Source organism: Anopheles arabiensis, chromosome X (assembly GCF_016920715.1).
Source record: "Anopheles arabiensis isolate DONGOLA chromosome X, AaraD3, whole genome shotgun sequence".
Classification (NCBI taxonomy): domain Eukaryota; kingdom Metazoa; phylum Arthropoda; class Insecta; order Diptera; family Culicidae; genus Anopheles; species Anopheles arabiensis.
Genome location: NC_053519.1, coordinates 4,407,028 through 4,430,394, shown reverse-complemented (window position 1 = coordinate 4,430,394; position 23,367 = coordinate 4,407,028). Strand labels below are relative to the sequence as shown.

The following is a 23,367-nucleotide window of genomic DNA, read 5'->3' as shown; positions in this document are numbered from 1 at the left end:
CGATACACGTTTTGTCTCTTCAGGCTTAATGTATCTTCCTAAGGCGAATACTCTCTAAGCGGGATATGCGATTTGGCTTTCCAAATTCTTGAAGATGAGTTTTGGAATGATACTTCACGAAAAAAATGTTCAAAGGATGCCAAACGTGGTTTCCTCTTTACTCTGTAGCAGCACGTTGATCCGTGTTAAGCTCGGTCGGACTTTTGAGGATTTGAGAGAGTTCACTGTAGTTACTGATAGTTCGACGAGTTTGCAGTAGAACGCCGTTTAATCAGGCACTGGACATTCCCGGAAACTCATAACAAACATCTGCGTGGTCCAGGAATGATGCTTACACGGATAAGTATGAGTATTTCAAAGATGCATTCACAATATTTGAAAATTTGATGTGAATTGTAGTGCTATTAATCATTAAATCGTTGTCTGGAGGTGTTTTTTTTTACATCCTATCCCTCAGTCAAGAACTGGCATTTCGGTCAAATTATAAATCAAGCCTTCATTAGTGTGAAAAGGTAGCGTGTGGCAGAGCCTATGTTGCGCCAGGCAAATGAACGTTAGAAAATGGTAGAAGAAGATCATCGAAACTGTGTTGGATTGTGATTCTGAGTCGAATTTGAAGTTTTTAGTCCTTATGCTCTGAAGAAAACTGGTTCGGCATGTCGAGGTCCGCAAAACTACGCGCATCCACGATTCCAGGTTCCTCCCAGGTTTGGAGTTGCTTGCGGCGATCGGAATTGGAATCGGTTCCCTGGTTCGGCTCGACAAATGGTGTTGTCACGTGACCCACCATCACCTTTAGGCTGGATTGCAATCATTATCAATTAAGGATTATTTGAGAGTAATCCGCTTACTAACACCACCACCACATTTGCAGTTCCATTTCATCCGGCATCTCTCTCTCTCTGTCTCTCTCTGTCTTTCTCTATCTCTCTGTCTCTCTCTCTCCCTCTCTCTCTCTCTCTGTGTCTCTATCTCTTTATCTCACTCTTTTTTCTCTTTTGCTCGGTGAACGATCGGGTTATCAGTACTTGTGGTGTTAACGCACGCAAACGGGGACACTGCAGTGGTGTTTGTTTTGCCACAAGCGCGAACGATCCCTCGATAGCCACGAATTTGCATCAATCGTACCGGCTGGGGGGGGGGGGGGTCTTAAGAGGGGTTTTGTGGTTGGCGCTGGGGAAAAACCAAAAACCGTCGATAACCCCAAAATGCGGACCCAACGGAGTGCTTAGTTTTTTGAGCCTGTGAATTAAACCCCCTCTCCACCACCACCAACGCAGTTCCTGCAACACCTCCTTACCCCTTGCCTCTTGGTTCGGAGATCTGAGCCGGTTGCACACACGACCACGGCGTCCCTTCTATTCCTTGCCGGATCAGATCGATCGTGTGCGTAAGTGTGTGTGTGTGTGTCTGTGTACTTGTGTGTGTTTGGTTGGTCGTGCCAGCATGTGTGTTCAGGGCCGATTCCGTTCAGTTCCGTGCGGTGTTCGGTAGCGCTCTGGTGTGTGCCCGTTGCTCGCTTGCTCGCTTGTCGCGCGGTGTTGTGTACGCGCGCGCGCGCCTGCTCACGTCAGGTTAGGCCGAACAAACAAAAACAAAAACCAAAAAAAGGAAGGGGAAAACAAAAAAAAACGATCTCCCGCAAAACAAAGGCAGGAAAGGAGCAAGGAGAATGATGAACCGGCCACGGATAGCAGCGATCATGCTGCCGCTGTTCTGCCTCTCAGTGGCAGTGGCGCAAAAGGGGAGCTCCTCCACCGATACCGTCTTCATGGATAGCGTGCTGTACGGTAAGTTTGTGCCCGTGTTTCTGTGTGTGTGTGTGTGTGCGTGCGTGTTCGGAGTGAATCACGGTGACAGAGACCGGATAGTGTGTGTGTGTCCAGCGCAATCAACCGCCTCACGGCCAGATCAAAAAAACCCGCCCGTCAACCGGTCAAACCCATAGCGGCACATCATACCCCGATGCGCATCACACTCACCACAACCGTGTGTGTGTGTGTATGTGTGTGTGTGTGTGTGTGCTTGCGCTCTGTCCACTAACCGGTTCCCCGCCGTACACCGACGAGCGGCCCAAGGTCCCGCCCGTCCGCCCGATGTTGAAAGTTCCGTAACGGCAGCAGCAAAACGGCAAAAAGGGAGCAAAAACCTGTTCCGCAATTGTGTGTGACGCGGGGACATCTCTTGTGCGGGACCGCTTGGATAGGTGGAGAGGGGAGGGGGGGGCGGAGGTCTTGCAGCGCTAGCAACGCATCTTCCCGCTCTTTTCCACCGTTCGCCGGCATTGCGATTCTTCTAGCTGGTGCTGCGGTCAAACCAATCAAAGAACAAACACACACACGCACACAGAGGCAATCCGGTTTTGGCCTTCCGTTACCGAAAGCGATCCACCAAACTGGAACCGGTCCAACTTTCCAGGAAACAGCCCCAACCAGGTGTGGAATGGACGGACGAATCGCTGGTCATGTGTGTGTTTGTGTGTGTGTGTGTGTGTGTGTGTGTGTGTGTGTGTGTGTGTTTCTACCGGTTCTATAATGTCAAGCGCGTTCTGATAACGATCGGCCCACCGGCCACGCTCGCTTCTTTATCGCTAACACCAATCGGGATTCACAAGCTCCATCCGGCTTGAATGTCCTCCGTTGCAGGCACGGAGCTTGTATGTGTGTGTGGGACAGAGAGAGAGAGAGAGAGAGAGAGAGAGCGACAGGGAGATATGTAGAGCTAATCCAATCTAACCGGTAGATACAGTGGTTGAAATTTCTATAAGTGTGCGCCTGTTTTTGTCTCTGAATTTCACCATCATTGGTAATCAGTCTTCTAAATTCGTGCCATTTTCGTGCCACTCCGAAAGTCAAACCCATTAAAGGCGTTGTTAAGCGGCTGTTGAACATTGTTCGACTATAAGTACAATTTGTCCGCGAGTTGCGCTCGACACTCAAGTAAAGCGAATTTGAATGAATATATCAAATCAGTACAATTTTCAGCAACAATTGTAGAATGCAACAAAAATTGCATTGGGTTCCCTTATTTTTTTGGTGCGTTGCCACGATTTGTTGGTCGTTTACCAGAATTGTTTGGTCCAAATTTATTGATATCCAATTTGAAAATACCAATCCATTATGGGAACGAACCAAAACTCTATGGGATACGATAAAAAATCGTGGAAACGCACCAAAAAATCATGGGAACTGACCAATAAATCGTGGGAAACCCTGTATTGCTGAAAGTTCGACATTGCTGTAAAGACAGCAATTGCCGAATTATCTATACGAATTACCAACGATCTTTTGGCTGAAAAACATGATTTTCGATTTAACCAAGAAAAAAAAACGAGTTACGCGAATGTCTTTTGCTCGCGTATCTCGGAGAAAGACTGCACACATTTCACGTCGATCTGAACCTTCCTGATGCCTGTCTGAACATTGATCAGTCAACAACATGCCACGGATACAAGTCCCGAATTGACCGTGCCCCCATATGTAGGACTTACTATCCTGCTATGTGTAATCTGTAAGTCACTGAAAGCCAAGCTCAGTAGTGGTACGGGAAAGCCTTGGCAAAAAAGCGTAAACAAACAGCTTTTTGGCGCAGTACTGCCCGATTTCTATGCGAATATTCCTAAAATACATATTTCTATTTGAATTCTGTATGTGTTTAGTAATTCTGAAACAAAATATCGATGATATTCAGAGGTTTGCGCTTTTTGTCGTTCAAGTGTCGATTTTTGACGCGGCCCCGAGAAAAGCTCTTGTTTGCAGTTGACAAGCAGTTTTAACAAAGTTGACAAATTTTTCAATAATTTGGCACCTCCGTGGCGCTGCGCCAACTCAGGTAACGAATTAATTTTGCTCTAAATAATATATTGGGATTGGAAGTCTGAGATTCTGAACCCTCTAGATTCGTATTTCCCATTACTAGTTCAATAGCAGGTTAACATTGTTAATTTCGACTCGAAAACGGTGTAATAATGGTTTTGCTAGAGTCACGTATATCGATAATTTCGTGTAAAAACTAAAACAATCAAATTTAAGACATTCGGTTTGTAATGAATCGTTTCACTCCAATCGCTTGTCAACCGCGGACATTAACGACATAAACTTGATTTTGAGTTTTTGTGGTGTTGTGCGCTTGCACCAATTGCCACCACTGTACGTATCGCGCGTTAGCACTGGTGCAGCCTGGCGAAGCTGATGTGCTAATGAGCGGATCTCGCGCGGAGGTTGTCTTTGTGTGTTGTGTGCTGCCACCCGTCCGGTTTTGCTCTGTCCGACTCCGTCCGTCCGTCTGTCACTGTGTGTGTCCCTGGGAATTGTGATCGTCCGCGCCCGTGCCATTCGTTCGCTCTGGGGCGAAACAGCGCAGAGTGCAAAACGCGACAGCTCTAGGCGCACCATGGGACGACGACGATGCGCAACACGGTGGTCGGTGGCCGTTGGGGTCGTGCCGCCGGTCGGCGCAAAGGCAGGCCTGCTCGTCCTCGTCATCCTGCTCGGTGCCGTGACCAGGAGTGCGGGCAATTTCAGCTTCCCAACCGATCCTGACATTCTATATGGTGTGTGTGTGTGTGTGTGAGTGTGGGAGAGAGATAGGAAGAGGTTTTGGATGTGTTTGGTATTGCGCGTTACAATAGCGGTGATAAAGTAGTGTGTTGCGGTTGCGAGGGAGTTGAGTCATTCTGCGGCAATGACGAATGTCGCATCAAGGCGACGGTTCCGCTTCCGGGTGTCGTTCGGTTTCCTGTGCCGACGCGTCTACCCCGATCCTTTATCCACGTACTCATACATCTCTCTATCTCTCTCTCTCTCTCTCTCTCTCTCTCTTTCTCTTTTCTTCCTTCTCGTTTTATCTCTCTATAGAGGGCGATAAGTGCGGGCTGCCCGGCATGCGGACCGGCATCTGCCAGAAGGCGGCCGACTGTCCCCAGGGCATCCGGGCGAACGGTGCCCGGTGCGAGTTCAGCGGCAACGATCCGGTCGTCTGCTGTCCGACGGAGGCACCTGGCACCGGCGACGGCACGAGCAATCGTTTCACGGCCCGCATCGCCAAACAGGAGTGCGAGCGGTTCACCAGCGCGTCGGCCACCTTCACCGACCATATATCTGGCGGCGCGATCGAGGCGCTCCGCGGCGAGTTCCCGTTCGTGGCGCTCGTCAACTTTCGTGCAGAGGAGGAGGAAGAGGAGATGAAGTTCACCCGGTGCGGGGCGTCCTTGATCGCGCCCCGGTTTCTGCTTACGGCGGCCCACTGCCTGAAGGACCAGAACCCGGTCACGGTCGAGATCGGGTTCATCCAACTGAACGATTCGGAAAAGGACGTGTACGAGATCAAGCAGGTGCACCTGCACGAAGGCCACAAGTCCCGGCGCAACGATATCGCGCTGATCGAGCTGAAGAAGAACGTCACCTACCAGCAGGACGTTGAGCCGATCTGTCTCAACACGGACCGGCCCGAGATTGGACCGTCGATCAACCTGACTGTCATGGGTTGGGGCGCCGACGGCGACGGTAAGCTGGTAGCTGTTTATTCGGGGCGTCGTTTATCCGAGCTCGTCAGGGACTTGTCCTCGCCCGGACACTCGGACAACCGGATAAACGGCGCTCCACCACTATCTTGACATCTTTCGAGAGCTAGCTTTTATATTGCTTTTAAATTTGGTAGAAGGAGTATTTAGAATCTGTAACGAGTTCTTTATTTTAGCATTCGAGCAATTTGCTATGAGCTTGTCAATTTTGAATCCAATTGAATCCAATCCAATTCAATAATTTCGAGCAACTCAGGACACAGCCAATCAGTGAATCTTGCATGCTCCAGGCTACAGCTAACCAAAGGACAGGCTACATCGAGGCAATTCTAACGATATCTAAACTCTTTGTTTTTGTGTCCGACCCCGTTCCTAAAACCGCAACAGGCCAGCGCGCGGACAAGCTGATGAAGGGCACGGTGTACGAGATACCGCTCGACGAGTGTGTGCAGCGATTCCGGGATGTCAACCAGCAGATCAGCCTCGGCGAGGACCAGCTGTGCGCGCTCGGCGAGAAGGTTAATGACGAGACGACGGACGCGTGCCAGGGCGACTCGGGCGGACCGCTCGTGATGACCGTCCGGCAAAAGTTCTACCTGGTCGGCGTGGTGTCGACCGGGGCCGTCTGTGGCAGTTCCCTGCCGGGCATCTACACGCGCGTCTCCCGGTACCTGGAATGGATCGAGCAGCGCGTCTGGGGCAGCCCGAACTGACTTGCCGGAGCCGTCACCAGCGTCCACATGTAAATAGCGTTAGCCGTAAGATCGAACAACTCTAGCGCACGGTTGAGAGTCTGCATCGTGGAGAATCGAACAAACAGTCACACACACAACACACGCACACGCAATTAAAGAAGATGTAAAGCAAACGTGATATCGGTCTCGCCAGCTGCAGGGTAGCAGGATTTGCCCAAACGCTCCGTCTACCAGGCACTCGTCCCCTCGCCAGAGCGGAAAAGACTCGCCAGAGTAGTTCTTGCACCATTCGGTAGTGCTGTTGCAGTACGATATAATAAACAAGAATTATATTATAGCTTCGGCTATATAGTTAGCTCGCAAAACAAAACACAACCTTTGGTTGGTTCTGAAGATGCGTTTGTTTGAAGTGAACAGGTTTTGTGGGCGGCACGGTCAGCGTGTGCCATCCGTTTTCCAAATTCGAAATTCCAATCCCCGAGACTGCAGCTGTCCGAGGCTCTCAGCGTCATCTGGTTCGTGGGGTCTTGCGGAAGAGGCCTGCAAAGATCTCCGGAGACGTGACCCCCTTTCCCTAGCCTAGATGTCGTTGTCCGAAGATATGACTGTTCCAGGAAGGGTGCCCTCCTGTCTCTACGAGGTTATCATAACATGCTCCTATCAAGTCGGGATGATAAGGGCTTGCGATGATCTCGTTGCGTACGCATCCGACAGCTCGAACGTCATCTTGCAGTTCACGTCCAGAATGGTGTAGTGGGAACAGATGCTCAGTATGATTTCAGGACCATCTTTCAGCAATGCAGCCAGAAGAGGTTCGTAGCCGAAAAAGTCAACAGAAGAGGATCGTTCAGAAAAGATGTCCCGACAGCAGCTTCTGCTCCGGTTTGTGGGGAAACCCACTACCTGATTCCTGCAATAATGCCCGCAGTCAATACTTGGAAGTCATCGGCAGTATCGGATCAAAAGGGAAAACAGAAACCGGCGCGTCTGTGTTTACGTTGTACATGTTCGATCGTGATTTTTCTTTTTATATGATACTTAACAATATTGCCTCCTACTTTGATGAGCTTGATACGACAAAACAAAAAAAAAATAAAAAATGCAATCTGCATAGTATGCCGATTTTCGTCGTCTAGCTTTCGTGTGTAGTCTCTTCCTATAACTATATAGTTTGCTTTGTTTCTCTCTCTCTCTCTCTCTCTCTCTCTCTCTCTCTCTCTCTTTCTCTCTCAAGATGGTTTTTTTTTGGAAAACAAGCACTAATGCGTGCTTTGATTATGTTCCGGACCGTAAATGGAAGTTCGTCTATCATTATTTTTCATTTTCGCTTAATTTGTCCTATCAGGTCGGCTGAAGTTTGTGTTGCCTAACACATAGATAGCACTGGAAGAAATTAACCCATTTTGTGTGTAGTTTGTACCGTCTGTTACACAATTTGTGTTTGAAGGGAAGAATACAACTGCAGAAAAAAGTCTTTATGAAGAGTTTTCAGACACCCCAAAATCAACATTCAAGCATTGGAATACTATGTATAAACGGATGGTGATGTGAGCACTGAGGAAGCCCCAAACGAGTTATTTACCGCTCAAAACATTACAAAAATCCACCAAATTATTAATAACAACCGTAAAGTGAAGCAGATCGAGACAGCTGGGAAGAAGTTTTCGTCTAGCCGAAACTGAGGCCTATTTGGGAGCAAAGAACAAACTGTACTACAAACATTTTATCGCAGAGTTGAAAGATTGATCTAAATGGTGTGTCCCTATTGAATTGAATTGAGAAATTTTGCCAAAAATAGTGCTTTGCAATCATAGACTACAAACAATTTGCAGCCTAACTGTTGCTCCTACCTCTCCATCATGTTAGCACATTTCGCACCAGCGCTCATTTTCCGCCATCTTGAGCTGAGCTAAAAAACCTACTGTACAAAAAAAAAAAAAAACAATCCTATCTGTGCGGCTTCCTACAAAGTTTACGCTGACTGCCCTGCCGGTAGGTCGCCCTATCCTGTGTCCCTGCGATGTGTTTCTCCCTGCGCTTTGCGAGCGAACAAATAACTTAATAACATTCCGCGAGTGTGCCTGCCCAAATTTCGCGCGCGTCCTTCCGGTGGTTCCTTACGTTTGGTTTGACCGTCTGCTTCTTTGCTGCTGTGATGATGATTGTGGACGCCAGGGAAGGGGCAGGGCCCGCTGATGGCAGCAACTCCGCTCACGGATCGGTTACTACCGGGATCGGTTTCACGATGAGGCGCCGCCGGTCGTCCAGCGATTGGTTCCACGTCCGCCCCGGCCAGGGCTTGTTCTGTCGGGCGGAAGCGATTGATGCGCGTTGCGGTAGCAAAATAATTCAAGAAAAGAAAGCACCGGCACACCGATGCAATCGATGAAACGCAGGGCGGGGGAGGGAGGGATGGCAGATGTGGTGATGTGGCAGGTATGTGGCACCCGATGGTTGGTGGTGGATGATGAGCATAAAAAGGGACCATGAAAGTAAAAACACAGAACAGCATTATTTTGATTTGCGTGACTAGCGCGGGGTAGCGAGGGTCTGATGATACTAGGTTATGAAGGGATTGTTAAGCAGCATCCAAATCCCGGGCATGATTAGCAAACACACGGGAGGGGAAGAGCGCATGTACATCCGAAGGGAGGAGGAGTAGGAGAAAGAGAGTAGATAGGGACGGGGTTTGAAGGCCGGCAGCTTTTCCTACAAGGTTACAGTGATCGGCAACGTATGGCAGTTAGGTGTAATGGTGTTTTTTCAGCTTCAATGAAATATTTCAATCAAAATAATTTGTTTTTGCTACAATTTTAGATGTTAAAGATATGTTGCGTATCAAGACAATTATCTATCAAATGGTCATTTAAAGCATGGGATTCCAGATAAGTACTTTTAGTTTTCCTAACAAAACTTAAATCAATGTTTCATTGCCTAGAATCATGGATTTGAAGAATCTCTGAATTCGAGCATTATACGCTCAGCTTGTTTTTGTTTGAACAAGCCTTAAAAAACTGTAAAATATACCAAACTCAATGTCTTGGAAGTGATTTCGTTTCAGGAATCGATTTAGATTCTGGAGTTTATTCCGATATCAAATCTGGAATCAATTTCCAATCAGATTCTGGAACCGATTGAAATGATAGAGCCGATTCTAGAATCAGAATTGGATCCAAAATTGATTGAATTAGAATTGGATTAGGATTTGGAATCGACTAGTGTTTCGGAATCAATAATTGTTTCGCAATCAGAGTTGAATCCGGAATAGCTATCGGTTACGGAATTGTAACAGGTTCCGGAGCCAAAATCAGTCCTGGAATGAAGAAATCAGAAGTTTCAGAAGCGAAATCAATCCCGGTATCACCGGCTCGTTTACAAGAAAGTTTGGGTTCTTTGCAGCAATCATAGCACCATAGGACCCAAAAGCTTATTCTTGTGAAGATTCCGATACCGACTCTGATTCTGGAGCCAATTCCAATTCCAGAGTCGACTCCAATTTGGGAACCAATTGCAGAATCGATACAGAAAGCTTCATTTTTCCCATCACCAGTTTGAAATACCCTTTGAGGGATTCTACTGTATAAGTGTGAAGCTTAAAATAGGGAATTATACTCTGGAAAGCTGCCAGATAGTGTTATCTCTTCCCTATCGGTTGTCGATCACTGACCTTACGCTTATTCTCTGTATCTCTCTCTCTATCTCTCTCTAATAATAGGAAACAGTCCGGCAAACCCTGTCCCTGTGTTATACATTTTTATACAGTAAGTCGTCTTCGTTCGTCAGAAGCGTTGCCGCGTGCCACTATATCCTCCCCCCCCGGCCTTCCAACCTTCCACCATTACTACCGAGCGATACTACGGGGTGTAGTGCTGTGGGTGAAACGAGGCGTATGAACATTCCGAAAGCAGGCTGCACCTACCACCATATCATATCCGATGTTGTTTTTTGTTCTCGCGCGCACACACTCCCATCTATCCGTTAGTGTTTGGGGGGGATGGCAAATACGAGTGTTACGAGAGTTTGTTAGACCACTGGGTGTTTCTCGTTTGTTAGAAGGCTTAGAAACAACCCAAACCCAAACCCACCACCCCGACAAACTATTAGCTCACCTTCATGCACGCCGACCCGGAACCGTGCTGCCGTGTTTTACTTATTTATGTGTGTCTCCCTTTCTCTCTCTCTCACTCGTACACTCAATATCTCTCTCTCTCTGTGCATCCCTCTCTACGTGTGTGTTTATATCTACTCCAAAAAAACATTGACTATCGCTTACAGCTAAGTACAGTAACTGGCATAAATGGCGCTACCAAGGATCGGTAACGGTTTTGGTACTAGAAACAAAAAAACTCCCGGGGAAGCATCCTTTACCCCCTCCACGCTACAGCCACGGCATTCGCACACGCGTTTACCCGGTCAGGGGAATGGGTCGCTGCTGCTGCTGCTGCTGCTGCTCCTGCTGCTCCTGCTGCTGCTTCTGATGGTCCCAGTACGATGCAACCCCATCGTAGGCGTAGAAATCGTTCTGTGAGAAATCCCCAGTAGAAAGCATAGCATAGTCGCACCCGCCCACACACGCACACAAACCCCCGATCCCATTACACCGCAGAGTAAGTCCCAAACACCACGTGTGGAGCGCGTCGCCGAGTACAGATTCGAAAGGATAGCCGAGACATAGCGATGGGTTTCGCAGGCGCGCGCGAAGTGAAAGGTGTTTGTTAGTGAGAGGCGTTGACCACCAAGGACATGTTTGGCCGGTTTAAAGAGAGAGAGAGAGAGAGAGAAAGAGAGAGATAGATAAAGATGGACGAATAGAAAGGATGTGCATGTGCATGGAAAAATGAAGAAAAAAGACAGTTAGAGAGATAGAAAGAGAGAAAACGAGGGAAAGGGGAGAGAGAGAGAGAAAAAACATATAATAAACAATCTAAACGAAAACAAACGAGACAAAAAACTAAAATAAAATGTATAATGTGCAAACTGAATGCATAAATGTGTTATCGCGGCGTATGTGTGTGTTTGTAGTAGAGATGGGATGGGCTTTGGGAAATAAAAAGTAACAACAGGTTACAGGGCGAATGTTTGAAAGTAACTCCACAGTTACCAGTAGCTACCAGTAGCTAGTTGTCGGAATTAAAAAGGGTTGAAGTAATCAGTAAAAAGATACTAATTACCTTCTTGGAATAGAGTGACATGTGGTGTAAGTAGCTAGCAACTGTTTACTCCAGCTGTCATTCTTTTCCATACAGCTCTTGTTTTATGTAAGCAAATATTAGTTGAAAAAAAATCCAAACAACATCAATTCTGAACCAGTTATGGTGCTACTACATTTAGTAGCTGGAATTCAGAATTCTGGTACGTCAAAGTGCGTTTTGACAGAGGTTATCGTGGGTCAAAACAAAGTCCATAGAGGATACAGGTTTGATTGCAGAGCTCATTTTGGCACTAATACAAAAATATTTTGGGTTTGACAGTTGCCTCGTTCATTTGTATACAGCACGCACACTAAGCTCAATGTGAATGGTTGGTGAAATTGACGACTAGTTTCAATTGTGTTGGTGTTCTGTTCGAGATTTTTTTAGACTTAATTTTAGATTTAAGTACAAGGGTTTTACCCCTAGAATGAACTGTTTTGGTTGCGTCTAATTCTTCACAATAGTTCAGGATTTTTGGTGCTTTTTTGTTAAGAGTCTGATTAATGAGTTTAATTAAAAAATGGAAGGTTGTGAATGGGATGCAGCATCCCACACAAAATGTAGACAACCAAACTGGACGAGGTAGCTGTCAAGTGAAGACTTCTTCTACCTACTTTCATTTGTCAGCTCCGAAAGAGATGCATCGACCAGCATCCTATATGGAGTTATGGGTCAAAAACTGAACCTCGGATTGCCCTAGGGCAGCGATCGGTCAAACTTTGCAACCTAAAGAGCTAAATTCTACCAAAAAAATCACAGAGTTACACGTGAAAAGCTCATTAGATCAAATACGAATAAAAATGCATGACGACAGTGCTATGAAATGTAAGAGCCAGCTACAGGACAGCAAAGATCGTTGCGCTAGTGTATCTGGGTAAATGTCTGAAAGTCCCAGTTTTCCGCCAAAGTCGAATTTCACCGCTTCTAGCCAAAAGATTTTTGGATATTTTGCATATAGTGGGTAGTTATAGCCCACTATATGCAAAATATCCAAAAATCTTTTGGCTAGAAGCGGTGAAATAGCACTGAATTAGCTATTTAATATGATTCTGATTGAAGGATACTTTTTGGACACTTGAAGTGGTCAAGTCAGCAAAATTTGCTCAAAGTATCTCGGGGACTACCTGTACCAGGTACCGAATGTAATAGCACTACCAAAGAAGCTTGCAGTTCCCATCTCTACTGTGCAGGGAGGAGTGGTTTAGGACCTAAGTTCACGGAAGTGAAACAGAGGTGCAATCGGGTCGGGTGTTCAGTTCACACGCGTATCAAATAAGGAACTTTTCATTAACAAACTATATGTAAGGAACTGGGGAAGATACTTCCCAACCATCGACATCGGTATGGCAATTGCGGCTAAATAGATAACATAGGGGGGATAACAAGGACGTTTACAAGGAACGAGTGGTGTGTGTAGAAAAAAAAACAATGTCTGTTGCGCAAAACACTAAACTACGGTGACATTAATGGTGGTAGGCGGCGGCGATGGCGGCGACGACGGCGACACTGAGGACGACGACGACGGGGGAGTACCGGACCGCCGATGCGGAGGCGGTGATGCGACGCCTAATGCTTACCGGGACACACTTGCACGCGTTGCGGTCGTAGTGCGAGCCGCTGGTGCAGTCCTCGTTCCGCGGCAGACAGTCGCAGGTGCAGGTGGCCGGGTTCCACTGCTTCCTGTCGCTCTCCAGGGCACACTCGTCCCGGTCCGCCCGGTTGGTGCACTCGCAGCGGCAGTTGTTCGCGTTGTACAGCTGGCGCTCGTTGCAGTGCCACGCCTTCACCCGGCACTGGCACTTGCACCGGACGTGCTCCTCGATCGGCACCAGCTCGCGGTGCGAAAAGCGATCCTTTTTGTTCGGCCGGTACTCCAGTATGGTGACCTGCGGAGGAGTGGGAGAAGGATTAGCAAACAATGCAGTAGCGAAGAGCGCTTAGGACGCGCTTGTGGAGCGTCGAAGCTGCCGCAGAGCCGCACTCACCTTGTAAAGGATGGTGCGGTTGGCGGTGGGCTCGCAGACGAGCTGCTTGGTGTTGCAGCAGCCGCTGCACCGCTTCACGCGCGTACAGCTCGGGTAGTAGTAGTAGCGGGAGCTGGTCAGATTCTCCGGCCGCAGGCTGACCAGCTCGGAGTCCGGCTCGCACGATGCCGCCACCGGTTCCATTCCAATGTCCCGTCCACTGTACTCTGTGTGTGTGTGTTTTTTTAAAGAGAAAACAAGGGTAAGCTCGTGAGAGGAGGTAGAGGAGAATAAAATATAATAAAAAGATGGTCACCACTTACCCCCACCGTCCATGAAGATGCGGCTGTCGACGGAGTCCGGATCGAGCAGCGGCAGGATGTCCGCGGACGTGTTCAGCTCCGATAGCTGCAGGGCGTATTCGATCGGAAGCTGCAGTGACAAGAGGAAAAAAGAGGGAGGGGTAGGAAGAAACGTATTGGTCAGTTTCGATCGCACTAGTTAGCATTGGAACAACACTGTTAAAGCGTAAGATAAGCGTGGCTGGCTGCACAGGCGCTGCCAGTTCGGCTCCAAATCGCGCCGCTGACGTAACGAAATCGAGCCGAGCACGCACCGCGACCTATTTTGTGGCCCGGTGGCGGCCGGCTTCCCTACCTTGACACCTTGACCAACATTTCGGGCGACCGACCGCTTCGTGCGACTGTTGTGCAAGGTACGACGAACTCTTATCAATGGGCGCGCGCGCGCGCGACACGGCTGCAAGTACGCCACCCTTGGGGAGCTTTTTTCGGCTTTTTATTTGCTTGGCAAAACTGTGCTGTTGTTGTTGCCATTCCGATTCATGATAGATAGTTTATTTTCCAACAAGTTTCTCTTTCTCAACATAACAAAGGCATTGGAGTAGATACGGTGTAATCAAATCAAATCATCGAGGCTGCACTCTTTGCACGAAGCTACGATAAATAGGGACAAGCGGGGCAATGTCATGCGAATTTTGCTACGAAACACAGCAATTCTTACATTATTTTATGGCTCTACTGTTTTTCTATGGATTGAAACCACCAGAAAACCTCAAAAAAATGTAATACGTGATGCGATGTATGGAAAACGTTATGCTATTGTGACTAGTGTTGGGTACATCTGATTAAGATTCATGGATCTGAGTGAATCTTTGAATTGACTCAATGAATCTGAATCTCGGTTGAAAAGATTCACGATTCTCAAGATATTATTAAATCTTAAAAGCTTCATGAATCTCAAAAGCTTCATAAATCTCAAACGTATCATAGAGCATGAGTTTCTTCTTATACTTCTTCTTGGCTATACGATCTTTCGAGACTTGTTGGAAAGTACCACGAAGTGATGGGTAATCCGAATCGGAGTCATGGATCAACTCCGACTACGGTGTGCAAAATATGAATCCGACTCCGGATGAATCATAACCGGAATCAACTCCAGATCAGTCCGGATCAGTCAACTCCAGGATCAGATTTCGCATCCGAATTAGTCCGGATGAGTCCGGATGAGTCCAGATGAGTCTAGATGAGTCCAGATCAGTCCGGATGAGTCCAGATGAGTCCGGATGAGTCTGGATGGGTCTGAACGAGTCAGATCCGGGCGCCCGGGCGAGTAGTTTAGGTTGACGTTGCAATTGTTAATTCCCAAAAATGACTATCCATTATCGGTCAGGCAATTATTGATGTTCGTTCACTTTCATGTAAGGCATCGAATATGTACGATACAGTATAACAATTTTTTTTTTGTTATTTGAAATTGAACTAACCTTACTTTTTACTCACCCGGACTATTTTAAAACTCACCCGGACTCGATCAGACTCGTTCGGATCGCGACTGATTCGAATTCGAAGTCACTGAGTCTGGGGTTGAATGTCTTGAAAATCATACACAACTAAAGATTCATAAATGTCTAGAGATTTATTAATCGATCTATGACTTGTTGGAGATTAATGTATCTTTAAAATTTCATGACTCTCTATAAAGTAATGAATCAATGGAGATTCTATTCGAAATTCAAATCACTCATCGCTAAAGATTCATTTGAATGAATCTCAATGAGAGATTGATTGAAATGAATCCTAACGAAATAATCAATATTATATTTATATTCTGCCCATTTTGTCCCAAGTGAAGCATATTTGTTATATTTTTTTTTGTTATATTAATGAGAATACGCATTCAATTGCCCTGCTTTCTTCAGACTAGTAGTATAGAAATGCCATATCTTTAAAATATGCGAAACTTCCATTTGGGTCTTGGAATGTAGTCTTGCTGTGAAATAATGCTTAACTAAAGAGTACCCATTTTGCTCCGTTTCCCTTACTTTAAAGAAAGCGTCTAGGTTTCAACGCTTTCAAACGTTTGTTTGGTCAGAGAGAGAAAGAGAAATAGCGAACGCGCGCGATAATGTGCGCAATGCGTTACGCTTACCGGCTATTTCGCACTTATACGTCGTAAAACATGCACACCACACACCTACCGCCCGTTTATGGTAAGTAATTTATTGGCGGTAAGTGGACATGGAACAGCTTCAAATGCGTTACGTATCGGTTGTGATGTGTTGAGAAGGTGTGACGAGCTACTATATTTTAACGTGTATAAAGACCCCTCGTGACGAATTCCTCAATGTGTTTGAAAATTTACAAAATTCAAAACTACAAAAACAACTTTGCCCATGTTGCTTTGTTTGATTCAGACCAAATTTGTTTCTGCCACCAGTTTACCTTGCTACAATCACCAATGTTAAATAAAAAATGATATCCTTGAACTCCTCCGAAGAGACTATTACTTTCTGGAAGATAATTCTATGAGACGTCATTCTATGCCGCGAGTTCTGCGCCTTTACTATAAGCGCAGCTCATTTTTAAGAACGATTTAGAGCTCATTGTTATGGCACAGCACTCTACGTACAATTTCGCTGGCAGCTGTGTCACTTCCCACAACTCCATTAGGCAAGCGCTTATGGCTTAATTAACCTAACCTATTTAGGCTCGCACAGGCACGTAGCACAAAAGGCTCGCTAATTGGTGGCAGAAATTAACACAAATTAACACACCTGCCGCGCACTAATCAATGTGCTACAATCAATGTGTTCGAGTTGCTGCATTAGGCAAGCACACAACTTTGCCCGTGCGCCCCGTTTTGTGTCGGGAAGGAAGCAACATCGACATGGGGTTGATTATTTTTTTAAACTTTGGCATTCATCTAAACAATGAAAGTTTTGTTATTCGATGACAGATGCAATAGACCGACAGGTTTGCTTTTATGCAGCTTCAAGTCTGCTTAGTGGCTGAAACTATACCACGGGGATAAAAATATATTGTACATAAAGCTTAACACTTTCTCTCGAAGAAGGATTTTGTGTTCTATTTAGATTTAAAAATTATTAAAATTCAAACTAAATAGTTGTATTTTGATAGTTTCACTGGTTTCTAACAGTTTCAGCACAAGGAAACTGTACAGTGAATTCTAAGCATTGCTTTTGGCACAGTACAATGGAAATGTAAAGTATTATTTATTTTAAAAAAACTCTGAGACTGAGTGCATTGCTGTAAGTCTTTCTGAAAACTCTTATTTCACAAACGTTAGTTTCAAACTAAAAAAAAAACATAAGCAATAATATTATAACAGAAAATACGGCCTGGAAAGCACAAATACACTAAAATCTATACCTCTAACCATGTTACAGCGTATTCCGAGTCAATTTCCAATGTCAACAACAATTTTTATTGCTTGCTGGATGTTTTTCAACAGCTGTCAAATATTGCATTTGCATCAATATTACAGTTTTTCCACATAATGTTCAACACTTCTCAGGCTCAGGACTGAGCATGACAATTCTTTGTGATGTGTTGAAAATCATGTGTAAGAATTGAAATTTTATTGTAATGCCAATGCAACATGTGGCAGCTGTTAAAACACTTCTTAGAGCCGGCGAAGAGTTATGTGCATATTCGGAAGTGACTTGAAAACCCCTGTAAGGATTTGACACTTTTTAACAATTATTTTGTTTTATTTATTGCCATAACTCAATAGAATATTTCAATAAGTTTCTAAATAAGGCAATTAAAAAAGGGTATTTAGAGGGTTTTCTAGGGATTCTCATACTTGTGGGACACTTCCTTGACTTTTTCTCATTGGAAATTAACTTCACATGTTGGAAATTGTACTGTATGGCACACGCTGCTTGGAAATTTCTATTTGTCGACGGAATTTGTCCAACAAGGGTGCTATAGAGTTCGATTCCCATTATGTAAAGATCATTTCACGTTAGAAAGAGTTAATATAGTGTTCTACAGCTATGAGAACTTTTGTAAAAAAAAAACCTGTAATGTCCTTTCTAAAACACTGCAATCCTTGACATTCAAAGCAGTACTTCTTGATTTTTGTTGTTGTTGAAAGATGCTCTTTTGATTTACCCAAATGTGCAGGATTTTGAACAACCGTCAAATTTGTAAAAATATTCCCTGGGATTTCGCGGGACTTAGAAGCCTGATCGTTTGCCCTTTTTAATGCCATAGTTACTGTAAAGCAAAAATACGACTGACATTGACATAAAAAAACCCCCAGTCCGCTTGCACTGCGCCATTGGTGGCAGAAATGGAAATCAATCCGCTTGTCTAGTTAATACTTTCGTGTTGCTTACTTCTTCCTCCAACACTCCAATCTCTAACCGGGGGATGGATGAAGCAATTCCAGTGGGAGCAGCAGCAGCTCGCGTAGCGTCTGGAGAGCCTCGTTTATCTTATCGGTCGAGTGGCAAATGCACTGAAACGCATTGACCGCTGTACCGGTTCACCTGCGAGATATTAAACTATCAAAGCGGTTTGATGGATCGTCGTTTCTCAAGAACCCTGGAGGGAATACCCTTTCTATACACCCCCCCCCTCCCCACACACACACACACTCACACACACACACACAACGTGTGTGCCCTTCAACAAGTTCAGACATGAGCAGCTTCGCATTAATACTTTACGGGGCATTAGTCACCGCCGTGGCAACAGTGCGTGTGTCAGACATTCCAACAGGTCGCCAACGTGTCGCGCGTCTAAGGAGAAATTATGTTTCTCTCCACTTCATGCTGTGTGTGTGTGTGTAGGAGGGCTGTGTTTTAAAGGGGCTCCGGCACATCCAGCATGAGTCATAATGCATAACGCTTGCTAGATTAATGCATCCTTGTTTCCATTCCCGAACAGTGCCGAGTGTTATGCCACATAATCACAATTGTCAAACAAACAGGGCGCGACGATCCACCCGGTCCCAATGCTCCCCACAACCTTCCCACCCCCTTCGAGCCACCTTATAAGGGAGCGAATGGCGCTCACGGGACCGGATGCGCGGTACTGCAGCCGCTCAACCCGCCCATGCCATTGCTCACTAGTGACTCATCCGCGACAACTTCCTTACTCACCTCGTAGAACTCTTCCGATCCGTGCTCCTCGGTCGTCGCCAGGCGGCGGGACGATTCGCGCTTCTCCTTCGCGATCCGCGCGTACCGGGCATCGTACAGGGCGTCGTTCGGTTCGATCAGTGCGCCCGCCCGGTCCGACTGCTGGGCGTGGACGGCCGGCACCGTGCCGACGGGCAGCAGCACCATCACCAGCCCAGCCAGCGCCACCAGCAGCACCAGGGACGATCCCGGCAGCATCGTTTGCTTGTTGCTTTGCTTGCTGTTCATTGGGTGTCGCTTGCTCGTTATTGCACTGTTTTGTTGTTCTATTTTCTCAGTGTTTCGTTTCGTAGTGTTGCTTTCGTTCTTTTGCTCTGGTTTGCAAAAAAAAAAAAAAAAATGTCGTTGATTGTTTGTTCTTTCGCCTGTTTGCTCACTGCACTTTTGTTTGCACTTCTTTTCGTTTCAAGGTCGCTAAACGGTTTCACACGCAGTTGGGCTGTAATATTTGTCTTTTGTAAAAAAAAAAACCAATGGTCAAATCACTTTCACCTTCTTCCCAATGCAAACTAGCGAACAAATGGGGATGGGTGGGCTGTTGGGGAACTAAAGCGAGAGTGGTGGACGATAAGGGGAAACAGCCATAAAGGCACAACGATTGGGAGAGGTGCGGGGCAAAATCGAACTCGGCCAATTCAGGCCGATCGGTGACTAAAAATAAAGCGCACATGAGAAGCCACGGCGTCGAACTGTGGACGAACGAGAAAGAAAGAAGACAGAGAGAGAGAGAGAAGAAAGAGGCGCTAGCAATGCATTAGCAAACAAAACAAACACACACAAAAAAAAGAAAACAAAACGGACACACCTCCCCCAAGAATAGGGTAGACAGAGGAGCAGGTGATGGGGGGAGAAGAGAGGGCGCAGCAAACCAATTTGACCCTTTTTTTTGCGTTCGCATGTGCGTGTGCTTTGCACACGGTGAGCGGGTGGACGGTGGGTTTGATTGTTGCGGACTCGGATCCGATTTTTGATGGACGAAACTGTAGGACAAATGCACCAACGCTGCGCGATCCGGCTCGAAGGACTACGAGCAGCGTTTTACGTCACCGCGCGGTAAGCAAAGCAGCGCACACAGCGACACTGTCGCTTTGTGGGGCTGCGGGCACGCACACGTACACAGCAAAAACCGCGTATTAATCACGTATCACGCACAGAGCGACACCGTTGCGCGTCCCGCGACCGTCCGGCAGGTAGACGAGGTAGGCAGCCCGATTCGACGCAACTGGCGCGAATGAATCGATGCAACTGCATTCCAGCACGGCTGCACGGCCGACGTCTTTGTCGGTCGGCGCTACCTTCCAAGAAAACAATCACGACTAGGCCCACACAGGGACAAACACGTAGTATGACAAAACCTTGAAGATGTGTGTGCGTGTGTAGGCACAAAAGGAAGACCCACACAGTGCGCTTTTGTCGGTAAAAAGAGGGGTGGTACCTAGGGCAGAGCTCTTTCTTGTCCGATTGAACCCTTTTGCGATGGGACACTCACGTGCAACACCAGCTGGATTGGGTTGGTCAAGAAAACTCCCGTACTTCCGGGGGCGTCCACCATCACCAGCACACACGTGATCCGACCGGTAGTTGTTTGTTTGTTGAAGCTATTCCCAATGTCAATGGCGCTGTCATGCCCTTTTTTACCTCTCTCACACACACCCGCGGAACAGTTCTCTGTCATGGCGGGGAAGAGATCAAGATAAGAGAAGATGCCCGGCAAAGGCTTGTTCCACCTGTCAGGCATCCTTCCCAGAAATATGACGCCCCGTCTGTGACCCTCTGGGTCGGTACTGCGATACAAGCAGGCAGAGCCCACTGCTGCTGCCGAATTTCCAGCTGCCTTACCTAACCTCAGCGTGGGAATGAAGAAGTTGCTCTCAATTGCTGTCACCTATGGTTGCGTCAAATTCGAAGCGTCCCGAATGTGTGGATTATCCAAGACGTGGTGTTGTGTCCACGTTGTGGCACGTACCGGTTTTTTTTTTATCTCTCCCTCTCTGTCTTCGCTTCCGTCCAACCGGTCCCCGGGGATTAGAAAATTCCCCACACTAAAGCGAGATTGATTGATTCACGCGCCGATCGCACACAGTAGCCACAACTTCGGAGACTTCAAGGAACGCCTTAGCCGGGAAAGCTCGATTGAGTCTTATATTAGTCGTAACTTCAACTTCCACTTCTAGATTCCCTGTTGTGCCCGTTGTACTCAACAGCAGAGTAGCGCACGCTCCGACACGCTACGTCCCAGCCACTAATGAGTGGCGAAGGCGTGCTAACGGATGAAAATTAACAGCCACTAAGTGCGACAGATTTCGGTCCTAGCGCAGGCTCTAATTGACGACGGGGCCAGCGGGTATGCAGCGCACTGTTTGTCTTGATGTCTGCCAGGCCCTAGTATGTGTGTTGGGGATGATATATGACGACTCGCACTAATCCGTTTTTATCTGGACTGTTTGCACAGACAGGGTCGCTGAGAAGCGAAAAAAGGTGTTTTTGCTGGATGACATTAAAATCTACGCTTTGTTTTGCTTTTGGAGTTCCTCGGAAGTTCCCCGCTGTTTCAAGATCCTGCTCGGAGTTGGAGATTCCCTCGTCACTAAGCGCTCCTGGTTGCGTTCCAAAATTCCGGAGGACTCCCACAATATCCCATGCAACTTCCGGATGTTTTGAATTCCGGGTTGCAAAAAAAAAACTGCTGCAACGGAACGGAAATGAAGCGTGAGTCATCGGAGCACCGTCCCGGTTGGTCATCTAGTCATCGTTTAACGCCCGGTGCCACCAAACGACGACGGCGATGATGATGACGATGATGATGTTGTTGATTCCGGCACGCTGGCACGCAGCTTGACTCACTTGGCCACCGGCCAGTTGCCAGTGGCTGTACGAGCGGCACACACAAAATAAAACCCCACAATCAAGCCGCCAAGTGGGGACAACTTGATAAAATCCCTTCCTATTAGCTTATCCGCCATCGTGCCCCTGGCCAGTTGTTGCCTACCTGACACTGTGTCCACTTCCACACACACATACGTCAAAGGGGGGAAACGGGCACAATCAAGAGCGCAAAAGCCGGAACACACACACATCATAATTGGGTCCCGGCCATTATCCAATTGTATTATCCCTCCACCCTCTCAAAACCTCGCACACGGGCGGACATTAAGCTGTGGATGCTGTAGTTCTAGCAAACCATCAACAGTAACAAAAAAAAAAACTTAACAACAAAACCACACACACACACACACGCAGATGGTAAAGAAGCAAAACAGAACGTGCGCGGGTTTATGCGCGACAGCGCGCTGCTGCTCAATACGGGCAAGTGTGTGGGGCCCTGCTGGCCCAGCGAAGGGAGTAGAACGAAGGTGGGAGACAGTAACAAGAAGAGAGAGAAAAAGTATTAGAATAAGCCCATCAATCAGAGAGAGAGAGAGCAAGAGAGTGGGAGAGAGTGTGAGGGTTTTGAAAGCACAACTGCAGTTGTGTTGCATTTTCCACACAACCTGGACCCCAACAGTTGCGAATTTCTACACGAGCACCTCAAGCGTTGAGCGTTGAGTCATCGAGCCCACGCCGTGTCTCACACAGGAATCACACAGCTGGCCAGGCATGTTAGAATGTTCTGCTTCAAATTCAAAAATATTCCTCCAAAAAACTGTATCCAACACTTCAGAGCTTCAACGAACAAAACGAAGGTTCGCGGTTCGCCAACTGCCGCAAGGTCGTCCAAATCCAATGTTTCATTTTCGCAACCCAAACCAGTGACAGAGCGCAGTGGCCTTTCGCTTCTTGCCGTAGTAGATCACACACAAACACACACACACGGATATTTGGGAAGCTGTTTGATGGAGAACACACAACTGCTGGAATACGATATTAGGTTCTCCGGGATTAGGTCCTCCGGGATATCTACAACCGATCGGAGTTCAGGATTTAGTTCAGGATTTAACGGTTGAGGTTTTTTGAAGACTCGCTCGTCTCTGAGCATTGATAGCAGATCCCCTGGGAGGTGTTTGCGTTGCACTCTGTGTTTAGCAACAGCCCCGCCTGCAACTCCAGGAACTCCAGGGAAATCACAACCCGTGGCACGAGAACTAACCAAAAACTCCGAATTTGCACTTGTTTCGGTTTGCGGGAGATGTCAAAGAAACACATAATAAACACACAGATACACACACACACACACGCACACCCGCACAGGTAAAGATACACCGGTACGTTAAGCCAGTGTTGGCTTGGGACGGGCGCGCAGAGACAAAAATCAACCGACCGATCGTACTTCCGAACTGCAAATGCGCGCTGAGAACGGGCCGGTCGCTACCGAAACGTCACCGCGCTGCCTGGTCACTGCGTGTGTGGGTCTGGGGGGGATTGTACGAGAGAAGGCTTTGAAAGCGCTCTTCCCACCCCCCCCCCCCCCTGGCCCATTCATTTACCTTCGCTCTATTGTCGTCGTGGTCGGCATGCTGCATGCGCGCGCGTGTGCTTGTTTCGGTAGCCTCGGGTGCCTCGCGAAGGTGTTCTAGGTCCCGCA

At 47.1% G+C, this 23,367-nt stretch overlaps 2 protein-coding genes across 9 annotated transcripts; one reads left to right on the top strand and one right to left on the bottom strand.

Annotated features, from left to right (window-relative positions):
• Positions 1-1,257: 1,257 nt before the first annotated feature.
• On the top strand, positions 1,258-6,625 carry LOC120906785 (serine protease Hayan-like). The gene is made up of 3 exons (XM_040318777.1): positions 1,258-1,790; positions 4,857-5,504; positions 5,909-6,625. Exons 1-3 carry the CDS (start codon positions 1,673-1,675, stop codon positions 6,232-6,234), a joined length of 1,092 nt encoding a protein of 363 aa, XP_040174711.1. The 5' UTR covers positions 1,258-1,672; the 3' UTR covers positions 6,235-6,625.
• Positions 6,626-7,202: 577 nt separating this feature from the next.
• Positions 7,203-23,367, bottom strand: LOC120906786. 8 transcript variants are annotated; one of them, XM_040318783.1, is made up of 7 exons: positions 23,270-23,367; positions 18,807-19,297; positions 13,696-13,804; positions 13,394-13,599; positions 12,986-13,294; positions 10,326-10,738; positions 7,203-8,520 (listed from the first exon to the last, which is right to left on the bottom strand). In XM_040318783.1, the coding sequence occupies exons 2-6, from the start codon at positions 19,071-19,073 to the stop codon at positions 10,622-10,624; spliced, it is 1,008 nt and encodes a 335-aa protein (XP_040174717.1). In that variant the 5' UTR covers positions 19,074-19,297; positions 23,270-23,367; the 3' UTR covers positions 7,203-8,520; positions 10,326-10,621. The 8 variants fall into 8 exon arrangements, with proteins under 8 accessions (XP_040174717.1, XP_040174716.1, XP_040174712.1 ...); XM_040318782.1 differs by lacking the exon at positions 23,270-23,367 and adding an exon at positions 23,104-23,197; XM_040318778.1 differs by lacking the exon at positions 23,270-23,367 and adding an exon at positions 22,933-23,140.